The 12,113-nt window shown below is 34.5% G+C and overlaps 1 protein-coding gene across 1 annotated transcript in view; it reads left to right on the top strand.

The window, feature by feature from the left end:
• LOC129219629 (importin-4-like) overlaps window positions 1-12,113 on the top strand; it is a 116,727-nt gene that overhangs the window by 48,515 nt on the left and 56,099 nt on the right. The window contains 1 exon segment of the mRNA XM_054853887.1: window positions 10,749-10,802. Within this exon segment, the coding sequence (XP_054709862.1) occupies window positions 10,749-10,802 (54 nt within the window).

Genomic DNA, 12,113 nt, shown 5'->3' with positions numbered 1-12,113 from the left:
ACCTGCCAACTATTCATGAGCATGTCCTAAAAGATGTATGCAAAACGCTTTTAGTTTTTAAATATGACTGGTAAAAGACATTAAAAATCTTGCACTCTTCTCTTCTTCAATTTTACCCTTTCTACCACGTAATCGCTGAGCTGTAGGGCTGGGCAATATACCATCATATATCTGTATGTATCTACTACTGTGATAACGATATTGAAATTTTTATCCGTACGATATATATCGCTTGAAAAGGAAATACTGGACGCAATTACGGAGAAATTAAAATACAGACTCAAAAAACATAATCTTTCATAGTTTGGTGAGATGGGTAAGTGTTTGAAATTTCAAGAAATTATCAGCATTCTTTAAACAGTTATTTAATATTTAATTATAGTAAAAGGGAAAATTAACAATGCCATCAAAGGTCAAGGTGGACCCCTTGTCAGTTAGGTCTCCAAATCCCCTCCCCCTATAAAGTTTTCAAAACTTATACTACTACGACTCAGAGTGAGGCTCTTCCAAGGACCCCGCCTATAATTTCTGACAAAGCTTACATAGCCATTCGTGGGCTCTGAAAAATGAATATGTGTTGGTTAAGAAAGCATCTTAATACAACAATTAAAAAATAATCAATTTAGGTATCAACACGATTCATAGTTCAAATTACACATGAACCATTAATGTTGCACTAAATAAAAGGTTTAAGAAAAATACTGAACAGAAATATTTTCATTTAAAAAAAATGAAAAACGAAAAAATCCTAATGAGATTACTTTTGTGGCATATTTATCTCACTAGAGGGAATGCAACTCATCTGAACGAAATTAAAAGGAAAAACATAAATTCCATTCATGACATATGGCACCATTTGAAACGATGATAAGTTCTCACTATTGCCTGCAGCTCCGAGCGATGCGCGAAAATAGGGATTTTAAGTAGGTTCTACGCATTTACGGCGATATGGGTGAAAATGTGGATTTTAAGTAAGTTCTCCGCATTTATGGTGATATGCGTGAGAGTTGGATTTTTACATAAGTTCTACTCATTTTTGGTGAGATGAAGCGTATTTTGGATGGATGCTCAAAAATACAGTTTTATATAATTTCTACTCATTAACCGATTTGAAGCCGTAATGATTCATTGCAGCTTGGTATTTTTTGAGTTTAGTTTATAATAGTCTTCGTCAAATACCGGAACTAAAAAGAAGCAAGTTTCGTGTTCATTTTTCTGTTAATTTGCTTGTGAAACAATGACACTGATGGGAAAACTGATTTAGCTAACCATATGCATTTTGTATTGGCTCTGCTGAAGGAAAATTGATTACATTTTTAAATCAACATTAAAAAATATGTGTATTGTTAGAAAACAATTAGAAAAACAATAGTTTCATATGTGTTACATATTATATTTAACCAAATGACAATTTTATTAATGCAAATTCACAATTTGCGTCAGATTTTTGCCAAATATGGCAGAGAAGTCCTTCGATGCTCAAGATTTCACATAGGGTAGTTTTCATTCGCAATCAGAACCACCCCACGCCCCCTCCCACTGGGGTTTCCTTTTACAAATCCACAGTTTTCGACGGATCTTTCCGAATTTGGCACAGCGATTCTTTGATGGACAGGAATTGTCATAGGGTTTTTCGCCCACTTAAGAAGGAAGGAGAGAGGGTGCGAATAAACCACAAAGGGGTTTTCCTTATACAAATCCAGTTTATGCCGGATTTTTTCCAAACATGGCACACAGGTCCTCTGATGCTCAGGAATTCACATTGGGTAGTTTTCATTCGCAATCGAGACCCCCCCCCCCTCCAACCGGGGGTTACCTTTTAACAAATCCAAGTTCGGCACAGTGGTTCTTTGATGGTCAGGAATTATCATAGGGTTTTTTGCCTACCTGTGAGGGAGGGGGGGAGGTGCGAATGCACCACATGGAGGGTTTTCCTTATGAAAATCCAGTTTATGTCGGAAGTTTGGCACTGCGTCCTTTGATGCTCGGAATTCACATAAGTTTTTTGTGCCCCAGTGGAGTGCGTGGGGATGGACCACCTTTAAGGGTTTCTCCGAAAAATCCGTGAAACGGAATGATTATGAAAAATCCAATTGAATTTTGAGTCATGAAATTGCTCCTTCTACACATTGACGGGAAATGTTTATGCTATTTTTTTTTTCTTTTTTAAAAAATCTGATTGTTAAACATGCTTCACTAGACGAAACTTTTATTTTCGAGGTAGACCATGTAGCACTGTATAATGCAGGTAGTGACATATACATTAGTAAAGGTATATTTCTTAGTTCTGTGTGCTTAGTGGGTGTATGGTGTGATTGTTTCCAAAATTTATAGCTGCATTCTTTAAAGATTTATTACTAGTATTTTACTTTAATGTTACTCAACTAAGAAGTAAAAAGTCTTAATGCTAAGGCTATTAAATGATTAAAAATAAACTAAGACATCAATGCGAAATAAAGCTCAAAACTCGTGGTCGCCAAATGCGACCAATTTTCAAATTTTGGTGACCATTATTTTCACTTCAGTCACCAATGTGGCTACCATTCCCCAATGCAACCTTCCCTGACCTATAGTCCTGACATATGACCTTTCCCCAAATTCTTTTGTCCACTAAAAGTTTGGCTACCGGATCGCTGGGGATAAAGGTGGGGAGGGAGTATTGTCCTCTTGTCCACTAAACTTTCAGCCATCGGATGGGGGAGGAGGAAGAAGGGGAGGTATTGTTAACGACACCCAAAGTATTTTTTTGCCCAACATTTGCTGCTCTGAAGCTGAAGTTATCTGTTCAGGAAACAAATCTTTTTGCCTTGACAAGATTTTCGACTAAAATGAATTCCCGTGGGGGAGGCAAACGGAGGAAACTTCTTTCTGATGTCTCTAGGTCCAGCATTAAGAATTATTTTACCACCAAATGCTGGTAATTTAATGTATTTTAAATATTATTATATTTATATGCAATTGTGGCTAATTGTGATATGTGTTCTGGTTCTGAATAGAAACAAAAATCGCAATCACGACGGCAAATTCGTTACAAAACTTACTATTTCGAAAACTCTGCTTTCTTTACACACGATCGCAAAAATATACAAATTTCATACTCCAATTTAGTAAATTATGCTTTTTTGATCTTAAATTCATTTTTCAACTTTATTTCTCCTTAACAAATGGCTATTTCTTCCTTTTGCAGTATTTTTAAACTAAGCGTTTTCAAAATGGCATTGCGTTGTTAAATAGTTTATTTTTACCAGTTAAGACGAAAACGTCTTTTCCAAAATAAATGAAAAGAATTAATCTTGTACAAGACAAGGTAAAAACGATATCACTAAAAAAAAATTTTTTTGCAAGATTTTTGTTTTTTTGTTTGAATTATATTGTTTGTTTTTCCTTTTTTTTTCTTTTTAAAATATAAAACTTACTGGAGGAGAGCACTTATCCGTTTATTTACTTTATTTCTCCTAAAAAATTGTTATTTTTAAGTTTGGAGGTAAATTCTCAAAATGGCGCCGGCTGCGTTGTAGATTGTTCATTTTCACCAGTTAGAAGAGGAAAATGTCTGTTCCAAAATAAATAAAAAGAAGTACAAATGTATTTATAAAACATGTAAATAAAATAAAATGGCACCCTTGCGTCTAGAGAAGGTGGAAAGAATACTGCTGAAATCCTTTTTTTCTTCTGCTGGATCTTTTATTTCATTTTTTTTTTTTTTTTTTTTTATATTGTTTGCCTTTCTTTTTTTTACTCATTTTTTGACACTTAGGCTGCGATTTTTATAAAATTTTGCATGCATTTGAAAAAGAAAAAAATATTTTTGTAGAATCGCAAATGGTTTAGGTTTTACATTCTGTTCAAGTTTTTGGTATTTTGTTGTTTTCTTTATCAAGGAACTATCTCGTCTTTTGGTTGAAAGCTGTAATGTTTCTAGGAGTTTTGAAAGCTGAAAAATAATAATCTTCTTTATTCGTGTATTTTTTTATTGTGATGTGTGTTGCTTAAAGATAAATTAATGCAGATTATAGTTTGCAAAAGATGTAATTAATATCTGGGCAAGGGTGCCCGTTCCCCCCCCAAGTTCAATTCCCCCCCCCTAACATTTTTCCTGAACTTCTTTTCCTTTTTTATTTTTTAGCTCGCTTTTTATTTTATTTATTTTTTAATATTTTTTATTTACTTATTTATTTTAATTATTATTTTATAAGAAAAGTTCTTTGCTACGCCAATGACATATACACACATACTAAATGAATAAATGGAATAAAATTAATTAAATAATTTAAATTAAAATAAAGTTTGGCTATTATTTTTTTGAGATTTGGCTACCATTTTCTGAGGTTCGGACAGGGTGCTGGTCTTTGAAAGGGGCACTATTTATTATAAAAAGGGCACTATATTTCAACGTGGTCTTCCCCCATCCTAGACCAATGACGCACCGCTCAAAAAGTACTGAGCCCCCCCCCCCCCCCAAAAAAAAAGAAAAAAAATAACATCTTAAAACACCTTGCAAAAATTTATCCATTCCTCTTTACCATGAGCACCCCCCCCCCCTCACAGGCGCATAGGCGGATTTAGGACTGAGTTCCTGGGGGGCAGGATTTTTTTTTATAGCAACATTTTTACTGCCCCCACTCCCGTGTTTTTGTGTGTTTCCTGTGATGCATAAGTCCACGTTTACTTTTTTGTGTGTCGTTTTAATTAATGTGTGTTTTCATGCTGTCCTTTTTGAATTGACCTTAAGAGAGGGAGCTGGTATCAAGAGATCGACGCCGGGCTCCCTTTTAAGTGGGAAATAGAATATCTCCAATTTTAGGGGGCTGGGGGTTTCTCCCCCAGAGGAAATTTTGTAAAATAGACATAAAATTCTGCATTTTGAAGCCTTATAAAGGTTAATTGGATAGACATAGAAATTGATAACTAGATTATACAGTTGTACAGTATTGTTCTAACTTTGTAAGAAACAACTATTTTAAGTTTGAAAGAAAAAATAAACTATAGATTTCTCATTATAATAACCTTTTTTTAATTATAAGTGGAGCAGAAAACGAAAAGGAATAGAGCTAGTGTATCATATTTTTCTCTGGTAAACAGATAAACAATATGCAGTAGAAGTAATTGGAGCCCACTTTGCTTAGGATTTTCAAAGACTTATCTAATTATTTTCAAGGACTCTAGAATAAATATAATTATTTAACGCACTTCATTTGTACTTTCCAGTCTCTGATATTTTAGTACTTGATTGTAAACTTTTACAGTCCTGTTCTAACTTTGTGAGAAATAGCTATTTTAAATTTAAAAAGAAAAAAGAAACCATAGATTTCTCATGACAACTTTTCTTCAGTTGCAAGTGGGGCAGAAAACGAAAAGAAATAGAAGTAGTGTATACTTTTTTCCGTGTTAAACAGATAGACAATATGCAGAAGAAGTAAGATAAAAGCAATCAATACAAAAGAATTTCCAAAATACTGCATTCGGGATTGAATAAATAACAAAATATGAAACATGTGAGTCACAAAAATTTATTTCAAATAATATGTTACAAACGTGAGAACCATGATTTTTACATTTTTAATACAGGATGTGGCAAGGAGCTGAATTTGACATATTTTGGCATTCCTCCCCCTCTACCATTTTTTAGAAATTTTAAAATTTAAGATTTTTAGCCATACGTTTCCAAACATTCAAGGTTTTCAAGCACTTAAAAATGAAATTAGTTTTTTCAAGCAATTTCCATTTTTTAAGAAATGAATCATGAATTTTTTTTGGGAGTTAGGGACCCACTTCAAAGCAAGGGCACTAAGCAGTAGCTTGTTTATCTTACTGACAAATTCGACCCTGTTTGTAATTCACTCTTACCTGCAAATTTTTGCTTGATTTTTTTTTTTTTTACAATTTTTACGAAAATTCGTCAGTTTTTACGGTTAAAGGATTTTTTCGATTTTACCAATCTTTGTTAGATTTTTATAGACTTCTATAAAGTTTCAGTAATTTTTTGAAAAAATTTTGATGACTCAATTATTTAGATTTTAATAATGACAAGGACTGACTCACTTAGACTTAGATGATTATGACTTACCTTACTTTTTAAACAGTATTTATAAAGTAAGTAAAATTGTACTCTCCCTCTAAGTAAAAAGATTCATTTAATCAGAGCGCTCAGATAACTGAAATTTATTCAGCTTGCGGTAGTATTTATTTTCTCTCTCTCTCTTTAATAGAGAGAGAGAGAGAAGGAAAGTTTTTTAGAATTTCTCAAAAGACCAATTAATCTAATATTATGCACAAATATACACTATGTGTCCAAAAAAAACGGTGCATGCCTTAATATTTGGTTGGACTACCTTTTGCGCGTATTACAGCTTTCATACGCAGTGGCACTGATTTACTGAGCTTTTGTAGGGTATCCGTTTTTATTTTCGACCACAATTCCATCAAGAGCTCTCCTAAACGTTCGATAGATGAAGGAAGTGTGATGTGTGATCTTTAATCCTTTCCGAGTATGTCCCACCGATTCTCGATTGGAGTGAGGTCTGTACTTTGTGGTGGCCAAATCATGTGTTGAAATGATGCATCGTGCTCATCGAACCAAGATTTAACAATTGTAGCCCGGTGTACTCTGGTGTTATCGTCATGGAATACACCACTACCGCCAGGAAAATAAAAGTCCATAGTTGGCACAACATGATCATCCAAGATGTTAAGGTACTGTGCAGACTTTATTTGGTTGGTGCACAATGCAGCCAAGCCTAGTTCAAATGAACAGAAACAACCCCAAATCATTACACTGCCTCCGAAAGAGTGCACAGCGGAAACGAGATATATAGAGTCCATTGCTTTGTGTGACTCTCTTTGAACCTTGACGTGTTCGTCATTTTGATAGAGCGTAAATTTTGAATCATCGGACAACATGACCTTTCCTCAATCATTAACTCCAATTTTTATGATATTTTGCAAATTGTAGTCTCTATCTTCAATCAATGGCACTCACAAGTGTCTTCCTTATTGCAACACAGATTCTTAGTCCCAATTTTTGAAGTTCTCGTGGTATTGTGCGCTTGGAAATTGTTTTACTTCCCTCGTTGAAGAGTGCTGTGAGTTGAATGGTCGATTTCTTGCGATTTTTCTTCGCTATTCGCATCAGAGAACGCTGGTCACGTTCGTCCAGAATGGATTTACGACCACAAAGATGTCGCGAACAGCAGCCCTTTTTGCACCTTTTAATAATGCTTTGAACAGTTCGCAATACTATACCACTAATTTCAACTATGTCTTTGCATTTTTTCCCACCTTGGTACAGGCCAACAATTTGTCCCTTTTTGAACTCTGTTACATCACTTCCTCGAACACAGCTACCAATTCCAGTCATGCTTACTTCGAACTAAACGGTCTTCTAGTGCAACGCCCGCATTTTAAGCTTGCATTGAACAAAGATTTATGCAAATATCTGTAATACTCATCTTCGACCGTGACTTATTTTTTGGACACTTAGTGTACTTGAGATGTGGACACAAATCATAACGAGTAGATCGTTCTGTCAGCACGAATGGGGGAAGGGGGGAGTTTTTTCCCCTTTGCTTTAGGTTTTAATTTGTTAAAATAATCATCAATTATTAAAAGTGTTGAAGCTTAATGTATAGCTCGTTTAACCTGTATTTTCATTCATATACTTGCCCAAATGGTTGCATTATGTCATGAAGTATTTTAGAGACATCAAAATCATGATGAATGTGAATTCAACTTTTTAAAGAATATTGTACTTCAAATAGAATAGTTATTAAAATACTGTGTAAAGTGCTTCAAAAATACAGTCATAGCAAGGTATAAAACAAAAAAGGCTTTATTTGAATGCCTAGTGTTGGATTTGACACAACTTCATGACACAAATGTGTTTGCAGATGTATGCGCTACGCGCTACCCAAGCAGCTGGGACCAACCCAAGATTTTAATTTAACTGACAATTTTTATGAAAATTTATTATATCAGCATTTTATTTTAGTGATTTTTTTAAAAGCAATATTATAGTTTATATATATATATATATATATATATATATATATATATAAACAGTGAAAGATCATTTTAGTTGGAAAAAGCACAAGTATGTTAAAAGTAAATTTTTAATTATGTCTAAGTTTTTTTAAATAATCTGTTAGTGTATGAAAAACAACGCCAGCTCAGTCAATTCCGAGGACTGCAGTTTCGTGCTTATTAGCACTCATCAGCCCAGCATAGGATTGACACGAGCTAGAGGTCAACCTTCAACTCTTCCTTAAGAGATTTTCCACCTCCAGCTCGGTCAATCCTATGCCGGGCTGATGAGTGCTAATAAGCACGAAACTGCAGTCCTCCGCTGGAATTGACTGAGCTGGCGCTGTTTTTCATGTATTTCTGCCTTAGCCCTGGCTGTAGGGCGGTAACTTACTGAATAATCTGTTAGTATACAAATAGTATTCAAAGATAATACAAATACTCAGCAAAAAGGAATGAATGAATGAATATTTGACAGCAGAAAATTTCCCTGGCAAATTTCACACAGAACAATACGTTTCCATTTCAAACATTCTTTTTTTTTGGGGGGGGGGCTAAAATTTCGAGATAACAAAAAAATACCCTTGTATTTTGGTTCAGTGGACTTTGTACTGCATACTACTTAAAAAACAATTAGAAAGTTCACCAATCAAAAACAGATGCAAAAAGATTGCTTCACAATCACTGGCAATGCGCCAAAATTAGCTAATCCTAATTTCCACGTGCAAACGAAAAACAGACACAAAGGGCTGAAATGCTACGAAAATGGGCTATTCATACTTTGTTTATTGCTCAATTCAACATTCTATTTCAAAAATAATTTTCATTTTCGTGAAGGTGTCGTATTTGTTACATTATTTCCATTAATCTTCCGATTTTGCAAGTGCGATTTGGGGGAAGTGATAGTTATAAATGGGGTAAAATCGACCTGTATTGAACCTTGAAATTGTTAACTAGAACAGTAAATGAATTTTTAAACGATAATTTCTCAAACTTTTCAATTTTTTTTTCCATTTTTTTTATTTATTAATGTTAATTAATTCCATAAATTATATTTTATTATTAGAATTTTTCGTGGTTTAATTCAACAAGCTTCGCTGGCCACGTTTGGCCTGCGGGCCAAAGGTTGTGCATTCCTTAGACTCGAAGGAATTCAAGCACTATGTTAGCTTTCAAAACTTCATGAATCACTTCAAAATAAACTCTTTTTTCCAAGCCTTTTACAAGGATTATCAAGAGCATACGAACCCTGCATCTGTTCTGTTTTGCAAAAAAAAAAAGAAAAAGAACAGCTTGAAATATTTCAGTAAACTTCATATTTTTTTGGCCGGCATCGTCGTCAAGAACTGTGTATTTTCAAATCAAGAACCGTTAGCATTTGCACTCGGACTTCGGACAAGAAATGGAGCAGTTCATCTGCATCTGTTCTTGTCTGACAAGTAGTACCCCTTCTACTTTTCCTGGAACTGGCGCCCCCTGGTCCTATAGATGAAATTAATATAGGAAGACTACCTACCACCCTCCCTCTCTCTCATTGTTGATTCTCAGAAACTCAAGGATGGGGAGGAATTAAACAATAATCTCCCCCCCACCACCATCGCGGACGATCGAACACCTTCCCTCACCCTTTCAAACCCATCCGTAGTAGAAGAAAGAAATCTATCCTTTGTTTCCAACTGATAAGTCTGTTAGAATTCTGAGAATCTCATCCCCTCTTTGCTTAGGTGCTTGCATCTCCTTTTATTCATGGGGCCGTTTTCAGGATGAAATTCTGGAAACAATGGCAAAACATGAGCGTTTTTACATACGATCCCTGGACAAATAAAATTGCCCCGATATCGCTGCAGGTCCAAACGATGCTTGAGGCATCTTTTTAAAAACACAGGGTGCATATTGTCATTTTTGAAAAGTGCAAAACGCATTTTGCGATCTAAAAGAAGGGCAGGGCGCATTCTGCCGATATGGAAAAAAACAGGGCTCTGCGCCCTTCAAAAACAGCCTAGCGGGAACAATATGCACAACCTCCTCCAGGAAAGTTTTGAATTAGAGAAACAATTGCATTTATTATATTTGGTAATATTTTTTGTTGTTTTCCAATATAATGGGCACTGAACTATAAATTATCCCTCCCCCCCCCCCCCCCCGGGAAAACTTTGAATTCTTCCCTGAATGTATAGATACATCGAAAATATCGATATTTGGAGAGCGATATATCGTAGAATTAAAATTCTAATGTCCCTCAGTCCTACTGAGCTTCTATCACAAGGCAGGTGGCACGTGCTGGGTTCAAAGTGCAAATGACGGTACACTGCTGCAGCTGAATTTCTTCCTCTAGCGGTGGGGAAAAGAAATACATTGGGGTAGCTCGAAACAGGGGGAGGGGAATGTGGTTCAATCGGGAATGCAAGTAGAGTGACTGTGCAAGAGTGGCGATCGATGACACATTATTTAATTGCCACTTTTGCAACTTGAATCGCCACGTGGCGAGTGGCGACCGCTAATTTTCAGCTTTACATTTCACTATTTCTATTGTAGACGTGCTTTCAAAGAACAAGATATATTCAAAGGCAGATTTTGTTGCTCACTTGATACTCACTTTTTACTGTGAAATAAAAATAAAAAATGTGTTGCTTTTTTTTTCATCCTGAAAAGGCAATTTCTCTGTTGCTCACAAAATTGTCAGCTTGTGTTTCATATTCAGTTTTATTAATAGTTTGTTTTATATATAGGCTCTTGATGTAATGGCTTTGCATTTACCCCCTGCAAAGTTTATTCCACTACTGGTAAGTACCAATCTTTAAATAAATGCATTCAAGTTTTGTGAAAATATAGTCTTTTCATGTTTTTGATTCAAGTAAAATTTTGACTTGATTTCAGTTTTCTAGCCTAAACTGCAGAGCTGTGTATAAATAATATGAGTGCCTTACATAATAAAAACATTTTAGAAAATTGGATTGAGTGGAACTCCTTGCAAATTTGCATGTGGTTAATTCTATGCATATCTATGCATAACTCACACTACAAATTGAGAATTTTCAGATACAAACATCTCTTTATATCAAACTTACTGAAGTATTCTCCTTTTTTTTTTTTTTTTTTTTTTCAAAGCTTTACTAATTAGCATTGAAACAAACAAACTATTCAACCTACTAATTTTCACTAAAAGCTTTACATGACAGTTGGAAGTGTTAAAATACAAATGTTACTCACACTACATGCAAAAGGAAATGATATTTTGGTGATATTTATATCCTTGGATATCTTCCTCTTTAGCAAAATTAAAAATAAAGCTTGCTCTATTTATGGAACTAGAAGGTTCAAAATTAAGAAAAATATGAAATATTTATTAATATAATCTATTTCAAAATATTAGGGGGCTTTCCCATATGTGACTCTCACTACTTATAGATTGTGAGTCACACTACAGCTTCCAAGTTCGAAACACAAAACAAATCGTACACATTTATTTTGCAACATTGACATATTTTATGCAACATAAATCTCAAAGAGCATGTTTTAAAGCAGAATTACAAGTTTTAAATTAATCCATGACACAATTATTAAAGCAAAAATTTTGAAATATGTAATGCATGTGCTGATTAAATGGCTCTGGAAGTTTTTTGTAGTACTATCAGAAAAATTTATATCTACGTTAGTAAGAGTGTTAGAAAGTCCCCTCCTAATTTTTGCCATTGCTTTTCCATAGGAACTCTTTGATTAGAAAGCTTTAGTCAGAGTAGTAAAGTCACTATGCTGGTTTGCTAATGTTTTCTTTACCTTTTTTGCTCAATAGTGTTTTATTTCCTCTTTTTTTTTTTAGCATGGCTCTTCTCTTTTCAATCAGCACTTCCCCTGTCTTGCATTTCTTGCAATTTATTCATTGACGTTCTGTCTCAGCTTTGCGAAAATCTAAATATTTTCCAGATTCCTTAAGCCTTTTTGTTTTGCTCTGCTTTACGCTGAGATGGAGTTTTAGCCATAGTATCTATCGCAAATACATTTAAATTATTAGTTTATATGAATTTTGTAATCCTAATGACGAATTTTGTCACCAAAGTGTAAAAACTTGCAAAAGAAAACCAAAACCGTGACTT

This window comes from Uloborus diversus, chromosome 4 (assembly GCF_026930045.1).
Source record: "Uloborus diversus isolate 005 chromosome 4, Udiv.v.3.1, whole genome shotgun sequence".
Lineage (NCBI taxonomy): Eukaryota > Metazoa > Arthropoda > Arachnida > Araneae > Uloboridae > Uloborus > Uloborus diversus.
The sequence above is the reverse complement of the archived record's forward strand: the minus strand, read 5'-3'. Positions and strand labels throughout refer to the sequence as shown.